Source organism: Chrysemys picta, chromosome 8 (genome assembly GCF_011386835.1).
Source record: "Chrysemys picta bellii isolate R12L10 chromosome 8, ASM1138683v2, whole genome shotgun sequence".
Lineage (NCBI taxonomy): Eukaryota > Metazoa > Chordata > Testudines > Emydidae > Chrysemys > Chrysemys picta.
In genome coordinates this window covers 68,563,798-68,585,883 of record NC_088798.1, presented here as the reverse complement: position 1 = coordinate 68,585,883, position 22,086 = coordinate 68,563,798, and the positions used below count along the sequence as shown (strand labels likewise).

Here is a 22,086-nt window from a genome sequence, read left to right as displayed (position 1 = left end):
CAATACCTGGCATTCTTGTTGGCATCTGCTCGCAGCATTTTCACAGCCACCAGGACAGGTTGGTTGGAGCTGACATCCAAAGCAAAATCTTTGTCCATGAACTTTTCCATTCCCTCCACTTCACAGAGATGAACCTAGAGGGGGGCAATGGGTAGTGTTTACCGTTGCCATCTGGTTCTCTGTTTCCTGAACCTGGGACTTCCTTGGGGGTCAAATCAGAGCAACTCATTCTTACCCTCAAACTGAACCAAATCAGACCCTTAAAAATTCTGGTTGCCTACCCTGGTCTAAACCATCCAAGACAGATGGCTGTCCGTCCTCCTTTTGAAAACCTCCAGTGAAAGAGCTTCCACAACCTCCCTTGGCAGTCTGTTCCATTTTCCTGCTGCTCTTATAGATAGGAACCCTTGAAAATTCTGTTAGCAGTTATTTTCAGTTCTAATAATTCCCATGGCTGTTTTGCCAGCTCTAGGTCCTAACAATAATAATACCTGGCAAACAGTTACTGATTTATTTTGTTTTATTACACTACAAGCCCCTATGCACTCACCCAGGGCACTCCCTATGCCCAGAAAAACAAGGACCTGGTAGAGTGCTCTAAGCAAAAGCATGGATGACAGTAGCTGCATCTGCAAGAAAAGGCCATACAACCTTCTGACAAGTCAACCACTGCTGCTACTTGATCCTCAGAATGCAGCCACGGAGCTAATATGACCCACAAATTGTAAAGTGGAGTAAGAAATGGTGGGCACAGACCGAAGCCAAGGCAGCACCACATATGGCAGCAGCATAGTCCTCTTCTGGAAACTGGATGTGACACAACGGGGCCACCTCACTCTGCAAATCTGCTCCCCAAGAGTGTTACATTCTGTCTGATGACCAAAATAAATCTTTACTGCCTTTCACTCCTGTCAGTGCCAATACAACCAAGGCTGAGTGAGCCAGAACCAGCAACAGAACTGTTTACTCAGATCCAATCAATCACAACCGCATCACCCTCCCTGAAAACAACGGGATTCCACAGCTGTCCCCGCGGCCATAATTTAGTCTGAAGAACTAGTGATAATTTGGAAATGGAAAGAACCCAGCTTGACTGGAAGGGCCCAGGCTGAGTTTGCATGAGGTGTGTGATCTCTGTGCTTCCTGAGCACAAATGAACTCTTTTGCTAGTTTTGACAAGGTCTTGTGGGAGATATACACTTTCATATAGCATCGACTGTCAGTAACTCTATTGAACTGCTACATAGCTTTGTTCTGCTGAAGCAAAATGGTTCCACAGACACCACGTGCCTAGTACGTTCGTCTCAGCTTTTACAACATGAATTAAACACGTTTGAAATAAAATCCATCTCCTGGGCGCTGTTCTGGCATTGGCACAGATGTCCTGGTGCTAGGGCTGTGCAATGCAGAGAGACTACAAAGGGAGGCCATGTGGAGAGGGGCTCCAGGCCCGGTAGTGCACAGGGGATGATGTGTGCGGAGTCACTAAGCTCAAATCCCATTGCAGGACATGTAAGCAGCACACAGTTCCCAGGAATCTCAAAGAGGGAATCATTCCCATCCTAAATGTGTCCCACACACTCTTTGGAGCAACATCAACATTAGACATGGTCATAACTGTTAGAATAGCTACTCTAGGCATAAAGTGAAAGGAATGCGAGTCTGCCTTCCAAGTGAGGTCACTGGAATTGCTCTACCTCAGGCTGGTCTGAAGGGACGTTTTCTAGTTTTCAGCAACCACAGGGCTGCTCTGTGTCAGATCAGGACAAGCCCCACCAAGGCCCCCGCTATCGATGTTGACAGAAACACAGACAAATCTTGAGAGCTCATTGGAATTTCTGTCCCTTGGGAAATTCCAAAATGTGTTTTCATCCTGAATCAGGACAAATAGTCAAAATTTTGACATATTCTGACATATTCAAAAGAACCTTATTGAAACATTTCATTGTGATAATATAAAAAAATTAAACAGAACAAGGAAGTTGCAATGAAATGAAACGAGGAAATTAAACAAAACGCCTCCTTTTGAGTTTGAATCATTTTGAAAAATTTCAATCAAAAATTTCATCAGAATTGACACATTCCCTCAAAACATTTTGATTTTGACAAAACTGCATTTTCCAACAGAAACCTGTTCCAGTGAACTTTTTTGATCTGCTCTGGAAATCATGCTTCGGCAGAAGCCGTGGAGAAAATAATTTTTGACAAATGCAGTTGGAAAATAGTGCTTTGATGGAAAAGGAAGCTATTTAGAATTTCACTTCATCGTTTTGTTTTTTTCCCAAAGAAACTTTAGCACTATTCTCATTTTTATATTTGAAATTGAATATTCATGCTATTGCTATTGAGTATAATTAGATAATTTCACAAAAAATGTGGAATTAAAAGCAACATTTTATATGAGCAAAAAATGTAATAGATTCATAGATCTTAGAACCATAGGGTTAGAAGTGACTGCAAGGATCATCTCTTAACCCCCTGCCACGATGCAGAATTTGTTGTGTCTAAACCAGGGGTCAGCAACCTTTCAGAAATGGTGTGCCGAGTCTTCATTTATTCACTCTAATTTAAGGTTTCGCGTGCCAGTAATACATTTTAACATTTTTAGAAGGTCTCTTTCTATAAGTCTATAATATATAACTAAACTATTGTTGTATGTAAAATAAATAAGGTTTTTAAAATGTTTAAGAAGCTTCATTTAAAATTAAATTAAAATGCAGAGCCCCTCCCGACCAGTGGCCAGGACCCGGGCAGTGTGAGTGCCACTGAAAATCAGCTTGCGTGCCGCATATGGCACGGGTGCCATAGGTTGCCTACCTCTGGTCTAAACCATTCAAGACAGATGGCTGTCCATCCTCCTTTTGAAAACCTCCAGTGAAAGAGCTTCCACAACCTCCCTTGTCAGTCTGTTCCATTTTCCTGATGCTCTTATAGAAAGGAAGTTTTTCCTGAGATTTAATCTAAATCTGTAAAAAGCAACAGAGGGTCCTCCTGTGGCACCTTTAAGACTAACAGAAGTATTGGGTGCATAAGCTTTCGTGGGTAAGAACCTCACTTCTTCAGATGCAAGGCAAGTGAGGTTCTTACCCACGAAAGCTTATGCTCCCAATACTTCTGTTAGTCTTAAAGGTGCCACAGAACCCTCTGTTGCTTTTACAGATTCAGACTAACACGGCTACCACTCTGAATCTAAATCTGCTGTGCTGTAATTTGAACCCATTGCCTCTTGTCCTGCCCTCGGTGGCAAGAGAACAATTCCTATCCATCTTTATGGCAGCCTTTCAAGTATCTGAAAATTACTGTCATGTCCCCCCTTAATCTCCTCTTTTCCAAACTAAACATAGCCAGTTCCTTCAGCCTTTGCTCATATGGCTTGCATTCCATCCCTTTGATCATCTTTGTTGCTTGCCTCTGGATCCTTTCCAGTTGCTTTACATCTTTTCTATATATTGGTGACCAAAACTGGACACCGTACTCCAGCTGAGGCCTAAACAGCATCAAGTAGAGCGATACAGTCACCTCCCATGATTTGCATGTTACGTCTCTGTTAACGCAATCTAAAATTGCATTTGCTTTTTTTGCAACAGCTTCACATTGCTGACTCATGTTGAGATTGTGATCCACCACTACTCCCAGAGCCTTCTCAGCAGTGCTGCTGCCAAGCCAGTTTTCCCCCATTCTGTATTTGTGCATTTGATTTTTCTTCCTTAAGTGTATCACCTTACATTTGTTTTTTGTTGAATTTCATTTTGTTGTGGACAGCCCAGTTCTCCAATTTACCAAGATTCCTCTGACTTTTAGCTCTATCCTCCAAAGTACACCTTTACCCCGATATAACGCAACCCGATATAACACGATATAACACGATATAACGCAGTAAAGCAGTGCTCCGGGGGAGCAGGGTTGCGCACTCCGGCGGATCAAAGCAAGTTCGATATAACGCAGTTTCACCTATAACGCGGTAAGAGTTCTTGGCTCCTGAGGACAGCATTATATCGGGGTAGAGGTGTATTGGCAATCCTTCCCCCCCAGCTTTGTGTCATCTGCAAATTTGATCAGGATGCTCCCTATTCCTATATCCAGGTCATTAATAAAGATGTTAAACAACACTGGGCCCAGAACCGATCCCTGGGGAACCCCACTTGAGACCTCCCTCCAATCCGACATCATTCCATTGATAGTTACTCTTTGTTTGCGGTTGTTTAACCAATTATGAATCCACTTAATAGTAGTTCTGTTGAACCTGCATTTCTCCACATGGGACTGTGTCAAAAGCCTTGCTAAAGTCCAGGTATATTATGTCCACCGCATTCCCCCTATCCACTAAATCAGTTACCCTGTCAAAGAAGGACATAAGCTGGTTTGGCATTATTTGTTCTTGGTAAATCCTGCTGGCTGGTAGTGATCACCCCTTCATCCTCCAGGTATTTGCAAACTGAATGTTTCATACATTGCTCTAGTAGTTTCCCAGGGATTGAGGTCAGGCTGACCCATCTCTAGTTTCCTGGCACGTCTTTTTTCCCCTTTTTAAAGACTGGCACTACGTTAGTCCTTCTCCAGTCTTCCGGGACCTCTCCTGTTATCCAGGAGTTTGTAAATATTATTGCCAGTGGCTCAGAGACTTCAACTAATTCCTTCAGTACCCTCGGGTGATTAGCATCCGGCCCTGCTCATTTGAATGAATTCAAATTGGTAAGAAGATCTCTGACGTGTTCTTTACTTATCTTGATCTGCATCCCTTCCCCTTTATTGTCTATGGCAGTGGTTCCCAAACTGGGGTTCATGAACCCCTGGGGGTTCATTAAATGTTACAGGGGGTTCTCGGGAAAAAATTCCCTAATGGTGGACAGAGCTGTCCCTAGGGACTCCGGGCAGCATAAGGGCCAGCAGCCCAAAGCCTCTGGACTTCCAAGAGCTAAGCAGATCAAAGCAAACATATGTATCACACTGAGGAGATTTAAACTTCAAGACTCCTTATAAGAAATGGAAAGGGAGATGGATATTTTTTGTTGTTTCTAAAATTAAATAGGCAGCTCGTATTGTATTTAAATTGATTACAAAGAACAAGTTTAAGCTTTGTTGTAACGTGCATTGTTTGCCTGGACAGCTCAAGACCTGAATGCTTGCGTAGGAGGAACTCTTTGAGTTGGCTCCTTAAATATGTTCATGCTCTTTCACATCTGATACTCCTTGATGAAACATAGGAGCCTTGTCTTATAACAGGCTTATACAAAGTGATACAAGCTACGAAAGTGAGATCTTGGAAGAGTGTTGCCGTTTTCATAATGTAATAAAAATACTGTAATGATAAATAATAATTAATAATAGTGTGTAATAAGCATGTCATAAAAACAAATTTTAGATTTCCAAGATCACTGCTTTTATAATTTATACTCAGGTGAAGGAGAAAATCCCTGGAAATATTCATTTTTAGAAGGGGGTTCACGAGACTTGACATTTTAGTGAAAGGGGTTCACAGGTTGTTAAAGTTTGGGAACCACTGGTCTATGGCAACTTTGCTAGTCATCCAGTCACATGTTATTTTTTGAGAAACAACTGAAGCAAATTAGGCATTGAGCAGCTCTGCCTTCCTATCATCTTCTTTTATCAGCTCAAGTTCTCCATTGAGCAGCGGACCAACACTGTCCCTGATCTTTCTTTTTTGTCTGACATATTTGAAGAACCTCTTCCTGTTGTCTCTAACATTTTTTTGCCAGCTGTAACTCATTCTTCACCTTGGCTTTCCTGATTTTGTCCCTACATGCTCATGCTATTCCTATGTATACTTCCTTGGTGACATGCCCCTCCTGCCATATCCTGTATGTATCCCTTTTGGTTTTTAGATAGCTGAAAAACGCCTTGTGCAGCCACATTGGCTTCCTGTGGCTCTTATCTTTCCTCTGTGTCAGAATAGCTTGATGTTGAGCCACTAGTATTACATTTTTTAAGAACTGCCAGCCCCCTTCAACTCCTTTTCTTCCTAATTGGTCTTTTTCTCTGAGTCAGCTGAAATCCACTTTTTTGAAGTGCAGTGTCCTTGTTTTCTCATGTTCTCCTTTCCATAGGATCTTGAATTCTATCCGATCGTGATCACTTCCTCCCAACCGCTTTTATGTTTGCAATTCATTCATCCCTGTTCATCAAAACCAGATTCAAAATGGACGATTCCCAGTTGTTTCTTCAACATTCTGAATCATAAAGCTGTCCCCTACACACAGTAAGAATTTGCAGAACGTACTATGTTTTGCTACAATAGTCTTACAACAGATATCAAGGAAGTTAAAATCCCCATACTAGCTTATGTGTGTTAGCTAATCTTGTTACCTGCTTGTAAAATGACTCATCCACTTCCTCTTCTGGATTTGGTGGTATATAATTAAGGCTAGGAGTATGTTATGGAGGTCGTGGAAGTCACGGATTCCGTGACTTTCCGTGACCTCTGTGACATTGGGGCCTCTCAGCAGTCCAGCTGCTGCAGCAGCAGGGGAGCCAACCCAGCTCCCAGCCCTGCAGGGTGGGGGGGATCCCCTGGACCTCCCCAGCTCCAGACCAACCCCAGCCTCTGCAGGCAGCGGGGGAGCCCCAGAGTTCCCCAGTTGCTGCCGCCAGCAGGGACCCCACAGCTCCCAGCCCCAGCAGATGGTGGGGGACCCACAGTTCCCAGTTGGTGCAGGCCATGGGGAACCCTGCCCCCAGCTCCTAGCCCCGCGGTCAGGGGTACCTCCCAGCCTCTGGGCAGGGGGCCACAGCAATGGAGAATCCACCACAACTGTTGGAAAGTTGTTCCAGCGGTTAATTCCTTTCACTGTTACAATGTGTCTTATTTCTTCTTTGAATTTGTCTAACTTCTGCTTCGAGCCATGGGTTCTCATTATGTTAACTAAAGTGCTGTCTGCTGTCAGAAATCTCTTCGCCATCTCAGTACTTATAGACTGATCATGTCACTGCCTCACTTTCTCTTGGATAAACTACACTTCTTTGGTCTCTCAATGTAAGGCATGAAGAGTTAACAGTTTTCTGCCAGACAAAGAATGTTTATTCACCTCTCTCTGTGGGTGCACATGTAAGTTAAGGATTGTAGGTTAATGCAATGGGAAGTCATTGACATACCAAGTTGGGGGGAAGGGAGGGATGTGACGTCAGCAGGAAGGCAGCACACTGGAAAGTAAGCTACAGGGGTTATCAGGACTCATGGTACAAACAATGAACTTTGGGGATATAATTAGAAGGTAAAGATGACACCCCTTTATCCTGCACCTAGGAAATGACTAGACAGCACATTTTACAGTCATGGGCATTTGTTCAGCACTGACTTACATGAACCAATACCCAAGGGTGAAAGTAACTTAAAGGACTTGCCGGTACTCCGGAGTCCTGAGGAGGGGCGTGGCCTCCACCGGAAGAGGCAGGGCCTTTAAATCCCCAGGCCCTTTAAATCAGGATTTAAAGGGTCCGGGGCTAGGGCTGTGGTAACAGTAGCTGGGAGCCCCAAGCCCTTTAAATCACCCCCTGAGCACCAAGCTGCAGAGGTGTCTGGGAGCCCTGGGGTTCGGGGGTGATTTAAAGGGGGCGATTTAAAGGGTCTGGGGCTCTAGCTGCTGCTACCGCAGCGGAGCTCCGGGCCCTTTAAATTGCCGACAGAGCCCGGGGGCTCCAGCAACAGGGCCCGGGGCTCCAGCTGCCGCTACCCTCCAGGGCCCTTTAAATCGTCTCCGGAACCCTGCTGCTGGAGCCCTGAGGTAGCAGCGGCAGGTCTCCAGTGGCTATTTAAAGGGCCCAGGGTGGTAGAGGCAGCGGGAGCCCCGAACCCTTTCAATAGCCACCAGAGCCCTGCCGCCGCTACCCCAGGGCTCCGGCAGCTCCGGGGGCTATTTAAAGGGCCCGGGCCCTTTAAATTGTCCCCGGAGCCCTGGGGTAGCGGCAGTGGGGCTCCAGCGGCGGATTTAAAGGGCCCGGGGCAGTAGCGGCGCAGGAGCCCTGGGCCCTTTAAATCACCACCCGAGCCCCGCCGCTGCTACCCCAGGGCTCTGGCAGCGGGGCTCTGGCGGCAATTTAAAGGGCCCTGGGCTCCAGCCCTTAAATTGCTGCCTCAGGAAGCTGGTCCACCCCGATATGGCGCACCAGCTCTTGCCGGCAGGGGTGGCAGGTTTGTAGAAATTTTGGTGGTGGGCCCAAACTCTGCCCTCCCCAACTCCACCCCCCACCTGCCCAAGGCTCTGGGAGGGAGTTTGGGTGGGGGAGGAGGTCTGGGGTGCAGGCCCTGGGCTGGGGCAGGAGACTGGGGTGCAGGAGGGGTGCAGGGTGCAGGCTCTGGGAGGGAGTCTGGGGATGGGAGGGAGTGCGGAGAGATTGGCTCCCTCCCCAAATCCCCACCCTGGCCCCGCCTCTTCCCCAAGCACTTGGCATTCCTCCTCCCTCCCAGGCTTGCCACTGTAATGGCGGCAAGCCTGGGAAGGACGGGGTGGTGGTCGGCTTCCAGTTCCTGGAGCTGGTGAGTACGGGCACCGGGCGGGCAAGGGGGCTGCTCCCCCAGAAGGGAGATAGAGGGCTCCGGGGCTTTGGACCCCGGCAGCGGCGGGGGAGAGTGGCTCGGGGCCGCTCGAGTGGCCATGTAAAGTTTATCGGCTCGGGGTGGACCCCAGCCGGTCCTCGCCCCTGTAGGGGGGTGGTAAGGAGACGAGTCCTCCCCTCCCCGCCCGTCCTGGCTCCCCCCCGTCTCCCTCCTGGGAGCAGCCCCTTGCCTGCCCGCCTGGTGCTTCCAGCTCCAGGAACTGGAAGCCGGCCATCACCCCCTCCCCTCCAGGCTTGCCCCGGCATTACAGCTGCAAGCCTGGGAGGGAGGAGGAATGCCGCTCAGCTGAGGAGCCAGGACGAGGGGGGAGGGGGGACTCGGCTCCTTACCTGGCCTGCGGCGGCCGGCGAAACATGCTGGCGCGGGGCGGGGATGCTACCCCCCTACAGGGCAGGGTGAGGAGCCGGCCGAGGTCCCCCCCCGCCAATAAACTTTACGTGGCCACTCGCACGGCCCTGAGCCGCTCTCCCCCGCCGCTGCCGGGGTCCGGAGCCCTGCGCCTCTCCCACTTGGCTGCGCTCCAGCAGCCCCTTCCCTGCGGGGCGGCGGGATGTGCCACATGTGCCCGGGGCCTGCTAATTCCCCCGGCACCTGCAAAACGGCTTTTTTTTTTTTTTACCTTTGTTGTTGTTGGTTTTTTTTGCTCTGTTCCCCCCCCTCCCCATGTCCCGATATTTCATGTCAGTGATCTGGTCACCCTACACGGAAGGGAGGTGCACGGGGGCAGCAAAGGGGGGCCAGCCCACACTCAGGGGAGGCGCAGGGGGAGCAGCAGGGGGGACCAGGGGGGAGACCCGGCCCCGAACATTCGTGGAGCTGGGCCCCCGCACCCTCAATATTGCTGGAGCCAGGAGGAGGAGTCAGAGAGGGAGAGAATGCTTACTTTCATCTCTGCCAATACCACCTTCTGAATAACAACACATCACTTCCTGCAGCATGTAGCTGGGCCCTGGAGATCTCCCATCTGAGGTACCGACCGAGGCTCATCCAGCTTAGCTTTCAAGAAACAACCCCACCGCATTCCAAAGTGGTTCTGGTGCAGGCTAGCTGCATACAGCAGGTGACTCACCAGAGATCCCTTCATCTCCTTCAGCACCAGGGTGTATTTTTCTCTGGTGGTTTAAGAACACTGTTGTCATTGGCAGTGTTCCAGCGGGACTCTGGTCCATCCTAACAACAGCACAAGGGAGCAGACAGGATCTGGAGAGAACGTAAGAGCCCATGACAAGACACTCACCTCCCCAAACTGGCCTTCTCCAAGCTTCTCCTTGAAGGTTAGCAGTTTCCTAGGGAACTCTTCCACAGCCACATCCTTGCCCGAGAGCAGGTCCATAGTGATGGCAGGCACAGAGTAGGTGTTGCTGCCTGTCACACCTTGCAGATTCACAATGTCAGCCTCTGCATAATGGGGGACTCCCTCGGGGCCACTTGACTGGGCGGGTTTGATGACTCCACTGCAGCCTGGGAAGAAAAGAGCAGGAGAACTCCTCAGCTGCTCAGCACTATTCCCCTGGAGCTCACTGAAGTCACATAGAAAATGCCCTGGGCCATCTGCTTTCCCAGATGCCAGGGGAGAAGAGACCAGGCTTTGGGAGAGCTTAAAGGGGTCTGAGACCTATACAGTCTTCTCAGCTCCCTGAAACTTCACTCCAAGTTTCCAGGCCCAGTTAGGATTGGTGCCGTAGGTGACACAAGGGGAGAGAGGGGAAGCCAGTAGCATCCTCATCCAGAATGTATGCTCCCTGCTCAGAATGCATCATCAAACTCTTCAAAGCCACAGCTGGAGCAGTTCTAATTGTTCATTCCCATGCGACTGACTTTGCATTTGTCAATATTAAATTTCAATCTGACATCATGCTGCCCATTCCCCCAGCCTGGTTAAATCCCTGGGAAGTTTCTCCTCTAGTCCTGACTAATCTGAAAAGAGGCAGAGTGGACTAGCAGACAGGACTGTGATATAGAAAACATGTTCTATGCTTGGCTCTGCTGCTGGGTGATCTTGGGAGAGTCACTGCCCTCCTCTGTGCCTCAGTTTCCCCAAGTGTAAAATGAAGATAATGAATGATATTGAACTGCTTGGTAAACTGCTTTGAGGTCTCCAGATGGAAAGCTATGAGCTATGTATTACTATTAAATAATTTTATTATCTGCACATTTTGCCACTTCACTTTTCCAGATCTTTGATAAATAGGTAAATAACCAACACAGCACAAATATCAAATTCCATATTAAGTTGAAATACTTGCAGTTTGAATTGTCTTAGTCACAGACTTAAGGGACCAAAAACTATGTGCTGAGACTTATTTGACTAACACCACACTGCACATGGCAAGGGCAAATTGAAATTTTGTAATCAAATAAAATACACAGCCCATCTTAACATGGCTCAGGGAGATGAGGCCTAGGACTGGGATAGGGGCCTGGGACCTCTAGGCTGATGGTTCAAATTTACTCCAGGTTAGTATTGGTCTAAAGTCACTCCCACTGGGATGGCTGTCATGTGATGCGATTCCCGTATGATGTGAAATGGTCTCACTCCATTTCCCAGTGGATGCATGACTAGTCCTGGCTGAAATGTTTCTGTCTAAACTGTTGATGTAATCCAACCAAAAAGCCAAGCCTATAGAGGAGGCACCTGAACTATAAATCCCATGAGGCACTACAGCAGCATTTTCAAGTCAAAATGTTTTGGCTGAAATTTTTGAGTATCAGAGGGGTAGCCATGTTAGTCTGAATCTGTAAAAAGCAACAGAGGGTCCTGTGGCACCTTTAAGACTAACTAACCTTCTGTTAGTCTTAAAGGTGCCACAGGACCCTCTCTGTTGCTTTTTTCAATTTTTGAGTTTGCACAGAAAAAAAAATCAAAATTTTCCGCAAGGGAACTTTTTTGTTTGTGCCCAGCTATACACATGACCCTAAAAATGACTCCACCACAAGTGTCAGTGTGAGCACATGCTCCTTGCTGGCAGATCAAGGATGTAGTGAGACTGAATGCCACTACTACCCCCAACTGGATGCCTCCGGAGCTGGCATCATGGGCAGGCATAGCAGGGCATTGCAGGAGCACTCTGCTGCTCATTGTTTGCTCAAACAAAGCTGTGTTAGCTGCAGAACTTGCTTGTTAATCCTCACCTGCCTCTTCATCTCCTGGGGCAAACTCTGGCAGTTTGCGGATCAACCGCGAGGGCTCCTGGTAGTCTGGGCCCAGGGGGAAGATGCGGTCATAGGTGGAGTTGGACTCCTGCTCGCTGAATGAGGAGGAGTGGTTGTGGTTGAACATGCTGGATTCGCTAGGCAGGGAGAGGCTGACGGTCATTTCGTCATCCAGCATCCGACGAGAAGCCTAAGAGGTGGGGATGCAGAAGGAGAAAGTACAGGGACCCAGCAAAGGACATTCCCCACTCTCGACAAACAGACAGGCCCAGTGGACCAAAGCAGCAAGACAAATCATGTGGGCCAAAAGGTCCTGTTTGGCAGACTGTGCCTGAAACACAACCGTCCTGTGAACCAGGAAGGGCTGCCGAATCCAGGGGCAGTAGGGAAACAGTCCACTGAATCCGGGGGAGGAGAAGTGGGGGGAGGCGGCAAGGGTGAGGGAGCTGCTGGGGGACCCCACGAGTAGGGAGGCTCCCAGAGCCCAGGCTCCAGCCCGAGCCTGAATGGCTACACAACAATTTTACAGCCATGCAGCCCGTGCCCTGGAAGCCTGAGTCAGCTGACCCGGGCCAGCTGTGGCCATGTCACGAGTCTTTTATTCCAGTGTAGACGCACCCTCAGTGGCTAGATGAAATCAGTCTGCACAAGCAGGTCCATGCGCTCGCCTGTGAGCTTCAGGGGGGGATGCAAGTGGTGCACATCCCCAGCTGGGCCTCACCCTGAACAAACTCCATTACTGTCAGGGCTGTGCTGACGTCACCAGAGGGGCTGACATGCAGCTGCAGGAATGAACCTAGTGCTGTCAGAACCATTACAAAGAAGCCTCCAGGATCTGCTCACCTTCTCCAGCATCTTCTGCCAGAACTGCCTCCACAGGATGATGACAATGATGGCCACCAGGATGAAGATGATTGCAACCAGGCAGCCAATCAGGATGCGTGTGTTGCTGTCATCCACTTTGAGGGTTGGATCTGTCAGCAGGTGGGAGAGAGCAGGAGTGGTCACATTGGGAGGCTGGATTTAACTTGGGTTCTCATTGGAAACATAGATCTCAGTCACTGGCAAGTCTACTCGGCTGGTACTTCCAGGCTCACCACCCCTACAGCGGGGCTTAGATGAGCCAGAAGCAGTGCATAACTGCCCCACCCCAAAGCACTCTGCACTTCACTCCATCCCTGGTTCCCTGTTTGCCAACCTATCCTTGCCAGGAGCAGACACCAGCAGCACAACTCTGCTGGCCAGCACCCTGGGGGTTACGGTCAATGCTCTGTCCATTTTCCACCCTTCTGTGCAAGAAGAGGCACAGCTGGGCAGAGCCTGCTCTCTGCCCTGTACATTGACTGGGGATGTGAGTGCAGGGGTGCATAGGGTCAGAGACAGTCCTGCCCTCCGGGAGGCACTTCTGTGCTGGCCCCTGCTGCACTAGTGCTGCTCATCCCTTCTGCAGCCATGGAGCCTGGGACACCCAGGATTGTGAGACTGTAACTAATAATTCGAGACTCCCCATCACCACACTCATGTGACTCTCTCACAAAGTCAAAGTCCAGGATACACACTGCTCCTCATTTTGCAGCCACAACCCTGGACTCTGCAACATACTGACATAACAGACTAGAAAGTCTGTGGAAACTTCATTTTAACAAAAAGGGAGGCATTTAATGAACTGACTATGGAAATAACTGCACTGACTGTGCCATTATCCTCTGTGCTATTCTTATTGATATTACATTCATTGCTTCAGACTGTTCCCACATGTTTATTGTTCAACGTGCCACTGAATTCTATATTAACAACACATAACTGCAGCGCTGGAGCTGGAAGCAGAATGAGTTGAAACCCAGAACTTCTATTCTGCAGGAAAATTTGACATCTCAAAAAAAAAAAAAATTATTATAAACAGAAGTTGAAATGAGGTTATATATAAAGAATAGAAAAGTTGAAAATGTTTTGACTATTATGATGCCATGTCATAATAGGTCATTTGCAATATTGTTGTGGCTGTGTTAATCCCAGAAATGAGAGAGACAAAGGGATAAGATAAGAGGAGGTTACCTACATGTAACTGGAGGTTCTTCGAGATGTGTGGTCCCTATCTGTATTCCAAATGTGGGTGCGCATGCACGCCATGCACCAGAGCCAGAAGCTTTTCTTATCAGTGTCCATTGACCCGCACATTCATCATGTGTCCCTTTGTGCTCGCAGCCGAGGGTCTAAGAGGCCATGCAGGTCGAGGCCCCTCCAGTGACCCTATTACTTCTGAGTAGTCCAGTCCACAGCAGAGGAGATGGAGGGCGGGTATTGGAATACAAATGGTGACCACACATCCCAAAGAACCTCCAATTACAGGTAAGTAACCTCCTCTTCTTTGAGCAATAGTCCTTATGTGTATTCCAACCGTGGGGGAGTACTGATCAGTGTGGAAGTGTGTGGGAGGAAGAGAAGAAATGCAACCTGTAGTACAGTGCGGCCCACTGCAGTGTCCTCAGCCGCCCTTTGAGTGATGGCACAGTGGGATGTGAATGTGTGTACAGAGCGCCATGTTGCTACGACAGACGTCTTGCCATGAGACATTCTCTAGGCAGGTCGACGTGGCTGCTTGCGCTCACATAGAGTGCATTGTAACTCTATCAAGCGGCTGTACGTTGGATAGCGTGCAGCATTCGCGGATACACCTGGAGACCCATTTGGAGATTCCTTGGAGACAAGGGCTTGGCCCTTGGACTGGTCAGCAATGGCCACAAACAGTTTCATCGATGCGTGAAAGGCGAAAGTCCTGTGGAGGTAGAATGCTACTGCATGGTGCATGTCGAGGAAGTGCAGGATCCTGTCCACATGGGAGTGAGTGGTTTGGGACAGAAGACAGGGAGGTGGACGGCCTGACTGAGGTGGAACTCCACCACCACCTTTGGAAGGAACTTAGGGTGGAGCCGTAAGGACACTTTATCCTTCTGGAATACAGTGTAAGGGGGACAGTTAGCCATCGTGGCCACCAGTTCGCTGACTCATCTAGCTGAGGAAATGGCCACTAGGAACATCACCTTCATGGAGAGATGGGAAAGGGACGAAATACCGCCTCTCTGCTCTCTTCGGTGTGGGGGCACAGGAGACAGGAGTGTACCATGCTGTCCTTGCTGCTTGCAGAATAGCCTCATTGATGGGGAGAGCTGCCTGAGAGCAGGGACGGCTTTAGTAAGTGCGGGGCCCGATTCGTGGAGCTTGTACTCACCAGGCAGTGCTCCGAGTCTTCGGCGGCACTTCAGATTGTCGTGCTCTGGCCGGGGGAGAGGTGCCGCGGGGCTTGCAGCGCTCCAGCCAGGGAAGCGGGGGTGCTGGGCTCCAGCTGGGGAAGCGGGGCCGCAGGGTTTCTGGGCTCTGGCCGGGGGAGCGGGGCCGCAGGGTTGCTGGGCTCCAGACGAGGGAGCGGGGCCGTGGGGCTTGCCGCGCTCTGGATGGGAGAGCGGGGCCACGGGGCTTGCCGCGCCCCGGCTGGGGTAGTGGGGCCGCGGGGATTGCCGTGCTCCGCTGAGGAAGCGGGTCGCGGGGTTGCTGGGCTCTGGTCAGGGTAGCGGGACCGCGGGGCTTGCCGCGCTCCGGCAGGAAGAGCGGGGCCATGGGCTTGCAGCACTCCGCCCGGCCCTCTTAGGTGCGGGGCTCTCTTAGGCGCAGGGCCCGATTCGGGGGAATCGGCTTAAAGTTGGCCCTGCCTGAGAGGGCCCCTGGGGTTGGAGAATGTGCAGGAGCTCATGTTGCATGTCCTGGATCTCCTCCATCCTCTGGGCAAGTCCTGGAATTGGTGGTCATCCACCCGGGAGAGCAAGGAAGAAATAAGCGCCTTATTCAATGAGGAAGCAGTGGGGACCAGCAATATCGGTTCCACATCTTCCTCCTCCTCATAAACAAATGGAGCCGTAGGGCGAATGGGAATGGTTTATAAAAGGCCATTAACAGTGCCTGGCATCCTCAGTAAAGATTCCAGGGCGCCCAGTATGGCCAAAACAAAGGGTCCCTGGGCATAGGTGGGTGTCATGTCTAACAGTACCAGGCCTCCGCAGTGGGATCATACGCCGGGGGGTATGGCAGTCTGGGTCGCGATTCTGGGCTCCGATGGGGTATAGGCGAGAAAGAGGTTTCTGACTCTGAAAGGCCCTCGGACTCCAAAGATGGTTTGGGCAACAGGGGGGACCATGGGTACTGGAGGCCTGTGACGCAGCAATGGGACGTGTGTGACGTTATTAATATGAACTGAGACCGTATAGATCATTGTTGCAATCAAGGTCCTATAGTGACACCAAATCCTGTACAAAGGAGGTCAAGTAAGGCAGGGCTGCCTAGAGGATTCAGGGGGCCTGGGGCAAAGCGGGGGAGCTGCGGCCAGGGCCGGCTTTAGGCACCGCGGGGCCCAATTCGAAGGAGCTGCCGCCAAAGTCCCGCCGCTGTCTCCAGGGGCAGCTCAATCGCTGCCGCGGAGGAAGGACCCTCTGCCGAAATGCTGCCGAAGACAGCGGCAACGATTGAGCTGCCGACAACGACAGTGCCGGGACTTCGGCGGCAGCTCAATCAGCTACCGGTGCCTTTGGCGGCACTTCGGCGGAGGAACGTTCCTCCGTGGCAGCGATTGAGCTGCCGCCGAAGACAGTGGCGGGACTTCGGCGGCAGCTCCTTCGGGACGTTGCAGGGCCCGATTCCAGCCCTGTCTGCGGTGCTTGTACTCACCCGGCGGCGGTCCGGGTCTTCGGCGGCATTTTGGTGGCGGGAGGCCCTTCAGTTGCTCTGCGTCTTCAGCAGCACTGAACGACCCACCGCCGAAATGCCACCGAAGACCCGGAGCGACTGAAGGGCCCCCCGCCGCCGAAATAAATGCCGCCAAAGCCCTGGCCCACCGCCGGGCCAGGGCTCGCAGGGCCCCTGCGGGGCCCGGGTCCTGGGGCAAATTGCCCCACTTGCCCCCCCCCAGGTGGCCCTGAAGTAAGGTGTCTATGACAGCGGTCTCAAACTCAAATGACCACGAGGGCCACATGAGGACTAGTACATTGGCCCGATGGCTGCATTACTGACACCTCCCCCGCCGCCCTCAGCCCTGCCCCCACTCCAGTCCTTCCATGAGGCTCTGCCCCTGCCCCACCTCCTCCCACCCCTTCCCTGCCCCCATTCCAACCCCATCCCCAAAATCCTCACCCCAACTCCACCCCCTCCCTGCCGCCAGGGGGTGCAGGAGGAGTGTGGGGTGTGGCAGGGGCTCAGGGCAGGGAGTTGGGGTGTGTGGTGCAGGAGGGATGAGGGGTGCGGCAGGGGGTCAGGGTGCAGGAGGAGTGCCGCAGGGGGCTCAGGGCAGTGGGTTGGGGTGTGGGGTGCAGGACGGGTGCGGGGCGCGGCGGGGGTTATGGGCAGGGGGTCGGGTGCAGGGTGCGGCAGGCAGCTCAGGGAAGGGGGTTGGGGTGCAGCAGGAGTGTGGGGTGCAGCAGGGGGGTCAGGGTACAGGGGTGCGGCAAGGGGCTCAGGGCAGGGGGTTCGACTGCAGGAAGGGTTCGGGGGGCGGGCTCTAGCCCAGTGCGCACCGGGGGCAGGGCAGTCTCCCTGCCTGCCTGCCCTGCCCTGCCCCCACGCTGCTCCGGGAAGCCGACGGAACCTGGGGAAGGAGGGGCGCAGGGGTGTGTGTTGCTGTTGTTTCAGGCACTGCCCCCAGCATCTCCCATTGGCCGGGAACGGGGAACCACAGCCAATGGGAGCTGCTGGGGGCGGCGCCTGATGCAACATCAACACACACCCCTGCGCCTCTCCTCCCCCAGATTCTTTCCGCTTTCCGGAGCAGCGTGGGGGTAGGGCAGGCAGGCAGGGAGTCTGCCCTGCCTCCGGTGCGCGCCGGGCCAGAGCCGCTCTAGGTAAACGCTGGGGAGGGCGGGGGGGCTGGGGGGCTGTGAGGAGCTCGCGGGGCGCAGAAAATAAGGCCACGTGTTTGAGACCCCTGGTCTATGACAAGGTTATGATTTGCTGGTTATGATTGTGCTATCTGAATGCATGTATCATTTTGTATTTAAAGTTATAAGTATTGGCTCTATACTGTCTGTATTTCAAACTTGTGCTATGCTTCTGGGTGACACCCCAGGCAATTTGGCATCAGCACTGCCTAGTGTGCTTGATGGCCCATTAAGGACCATCAGCTATACAACTGACCCATTGAGAGAAGGCAGATACACCTTGTCACTCAGCAAGGCAGGCAGGGACATGTCTATGGACAGAACTCTAAGGTTTTTACATGCCATGTGCTGGGTAGCTTGTGTTTGGAACAAAGGACGCACAAGCCACATGGCAAAAGGACTATAAAAGGCAGCTGCATCATCTCCATTTTGTCTTCAATCCTGCTTCTTACCTCTGGAGGAACTTTGCTACAAACTGAAGCTCTGAACAAAGGACTGAATGACCCATCCAAGCTGTGGATGTACTCGAGACTTGATTTGAACCTGCAGTTTATTCCATCACTGCTACAAGCCTGAACCAAGAACTTTGCCATTACTGTATGTAATTGATTCCATGTAGCCAGTTTTAACTCTCATATACATTTCATTCTTTTTATGAATAAACCTTTAGATTTTAGATTCTAAAGGATTGGCAACAGCGTGATTTGTGGGTAAGATCTGACTGGTATATTGACCTGGGCCTGGGGCTTGGTCTTTTGGGATTGGGAGAACCTTTTTTTTCTTTTACTGGTGTATTGGTTTTCATAACCATTCATCCCCATAAGGAGTGGTGCTGGTGGTGATATGGGGAAACTGGCGTGTCTGACGGAATTGCTAGTATGACTTCTGGTTAGCTAGTGGGGTAAAACCGAAGTCCTCTCTGTTTGGCTGGTTTGGTGTGCAAAGGACACCCAGTCTTGGGCTATAACTGCCCTGCTCTATGCTATTTGTCCTGAATTGATACTCTCAGTAGTGTCCTGCCAGAGGCTGCATCGTTACAATGTGCTTCTCCAGTAGCAGCAACAAAGACTCATCCACCAGAGAGGGGAGTACGGTGGTGATTGGAGGTCTGGAAAGGGGTGGAGAATGTGGATACGGGAGGAGCAGCTCCTCCATCGAGAGGAGAGGCTCCAAAAACCTAGGAGTGCATGACGTCCCTCTGGGCATGCCCGAGGGCCCAGGCGTTGTCAGCGGTGTTGGTCGATCCACTGACGGGACGGGCGGTGCACGTGCCAGTGAGGGTATCGCTGGATCCTGTTTGTGTTCTGCCTTGCACTCAACATGGGGCAGCTTGGGTGCTGGTCTGGTGGGATCCACATGCGACCTCTCACCCAACCTGGCCTGGGGAGGAAATGCTGCGCTTATTAGTGGTCAGGGCCGGGGATCTGCTCTTGTGCCTGTGTCCATGCTTTTTACCCTCATGGTGGGGCTTGTCCATCGCCTTTGGTACTGACAGATCCAGGGCCTGGGAGGTGTTCAGAGGGGAGCTCACCGCCAGTGATGGTCTCTATACCAGTGGTTCCAGATACAAGTGTGCCCTTGGGTGCATGACTGCATCCATTGAGAACTTCCGGAGGCAAAGCTCTCAAGCCTCCTGTGTTCAGGGTGGGAACGACTTACAAATCTAACAGCGGGCCGTGAGGTGGGCCTTCTTGCTGAGGCAGTACAGGCAACGCTGGTGCTCATTGCTCACAGAAAATGAGCACGGGCAAGAGGCACAGTTCTTCAAGCCTGGAATCCAGGCATAGTCCCCAAGGGGGGGGGTTCCCCAAATGGGGTGTGTGTGGGGGGGAATCTACACTAACAGTTATCTATGAAGAACAATAGCTATGGAACACTAAATACAGCTATGTACAACTATATACAGGAATGGAAAGTAGATCACTCTCTTAGCAAGCTAAGAGTGCAAAGGAACAGGGTTTCCGACTCAAGCCATGCAGCGGTAAGACGGAACTGGAGAGGCATCAACCCACATGGCTTATTATACCCTCAACTGTGAGCATGAGGGGACGCACGATGCACATGAGGGTCAACAAACACTGCTAAGAAAACCTTCCAATTCCAAGTATCAGGGGGTAGCCGTGTTAGTCTGTATCTACAAAAACAACAAGGAGTCTGGTGGCACCTTAAAGACTAACAGATTTATTTGGGCATAAGCTTTCGTGAGTAAAAACCTCACTTCTTCGGATCCGAAGAAGTGAGGTTTTTACTCACGAAAGCTTATGCCCAAATAAATCTGTTAGTCTTTAAGGTGCCACCAGACTTCTTGTTGTTCTTCCAATTCCAGTGCATGGAGCACATGTGCACCCACGTTTGGAATACATACAGAGACCATCACTTGAAGAAGAATATCTTTTAATTGGACCAACTTAGATCTTACTTGGCCTAGACCGAACAGTAGGCTCTTCAGAAGTTGGTCCAATAACAGATATTACCTCACCCACCTTTGCTCTCTCACAATGTGTGATATAATTTATATTATAAAATGGCTATTGTTTTTGTAATTTTTTGGTAATTGGTATTTCCTATTTTAATTAATATGATATAATATATAATATCATGTATTATAAACATTTTAAATAATTCATTTTGAAATTAAAATGTTGAAAATTTTCTAAACATTATTTTTCTAAATGAAATTTCCTTAAAATTGAAAAGTTCTGATAGAAAATGAGCCCTTTGGAAAATTTCCAATCAGCTCTAGCTGGAGGTTTAAACAATTTGTCACTGTGAAACAAGCTGGATGGTTCTGATGAAATGATCAGCCATGAAAGAGTAAACGATGTTGTGTTAAAACCCCATTGAAGTGACTAGGGCAGTTCACACCTCTCCAAGCTATTGTTTCAGGATGCCTGCAGACTCAGGAGGACATTGCTTGGTTTGGGCCTGGAAGGTTACCTTCACAACCATTAGGGATGAAAACTTTTTTTTCACTGAATCTTAGTCTTAGGGGGACTGGTCCACAGTATGAGGCTCGTTCCACTACACATTTTGCATCTGTGGACTTATGGACTACATGGGGCCCTGGCCATGGAAGGCATTTCGATCCCATGGCAATGGATGACATCATACACATAGAATCACAGAATATCAGGGTTGGAAGGGACCTCAGGAGGTCATCTAGTCCAACCCCCTCCTCAAAGCAGGACCAATCCCCAACTAAATCAGATTGACATCTAGATTGACAGCAGGCACTCACAGGCCACATAATCACGTGAGAGGTGTTTCTATGCCCATGTCATCATGAAGTAGCATTTTGCCATATTGGAGTAATCTCTGGGTACTGCAGCAGCTGTTACTCTCAGACTGGAGGTGGTTTCTGGTGCCCTTATTCTAATAGAGTGGCATGTGTTTCGGGGGGTCTATATGAGGGCTGCATTTTATCCAGTGGCCAGTCCTTACTTGCAGGAATGTGCCACCTCTGCAGACCTGATGGGGACCAGGCTCTTGAGCACACAGAGTGTCCACGTACTGCATCGCACATACCGTAAGTGGTGGGTGCTACGGGCGACTCAGGAGGGGCTCCGGAGTTGTTGTACATGGCTGCATCTAAGAAACAGAATTGAGGACGAGTCAGTGACACTGACATGCCTGTGACAGCTGTTGTGAGGGCAGAATGGATTGTTCCTCTGTGGCACTTAATTCATGTCACAGAGCACCTACTCAGCTCTACCTTGTTCCTAGCCCTCTCCAGCCCAGGTTACCACAACTCAGCCAAGTCTAAATTCTAAAGCCTCCAAGCACAAATCCACCATTAGGAGCAGTGTGCAGGAGAACGTTCCCATTGCACGCTGCTGCTCTCCTCTCAAAACCCTGCTCCTCCACAGGATGAATGCTATAGCTACTGGTACCACAGTAGCCCCAGTACCCGCTTTCCATGGGTAAATAGGTAACTACTCTTCTCACTGCCTTGTAACACAGGAACAAGTGGACATTCCATGGAACTGAAAGATGAGAAATTCCAAGCCAATAAAAGGAAGTACTTTTTCCCCACATACAACACGTGATTAGACTGTGGAACTCACTGCCACAGGAAATCACTGGGGCCAAGAACTTAACAAGATTTTAAAAAGGGACCAGATATTTATATGGCTATCAAAAATATCCAGAGTTACCATAATTAATGATAAACATTTGGGAAGGGACACTGAACCTCCTGCTTCTGGGCTTAAGCCTGTCTGTCAGTGACCATGATGAGCCCTAATGTGGATGCAGATTATCCCACATCAACCACTACAGGGTTCTCATACCTTTTCTTGCAGCAGCTATTGCTGTTAGGTATAGGAGACTAGGTTAGAAGCACCTGAGGTGTGATCCAGTCTGGCAGTTCCTACATTTCTATGCTCCAGAACAAATGGCACATTGCTTGGCACTCCCTGGACCTATGCCTCCCTTGCTCCCTGA

General features: G+C 50.4%; 1 protein-coding gene across 1 annotated transcript in view; it reads right to left on the bottom strand.

Moving 5' to 3' along the window:
- DDR2 (discoidin domain receptor tyrosine kinase 2) overlaps window positions 1-22,086 on the bottom strand; it is an 89,665-nt gene that overhangs the window by 26,207 nt on the left and 41,372 nt on the right. The window contains 5 exon segments of the mRNA XM_065554773.1: window positions 7-134; window positions 9,810-10,033; window positions 11,705-11,915; window positions 12,569-12,699; window positions 21,169-21,231. Of these exon segments, the coding sequence (XP_065410845.1) occupies window positions 7-134; window positions 9,810-10,033; window positions 11,705-11,915; window positions 12,569-12,699; window positions 21,169-21,231 (757 nt within the window).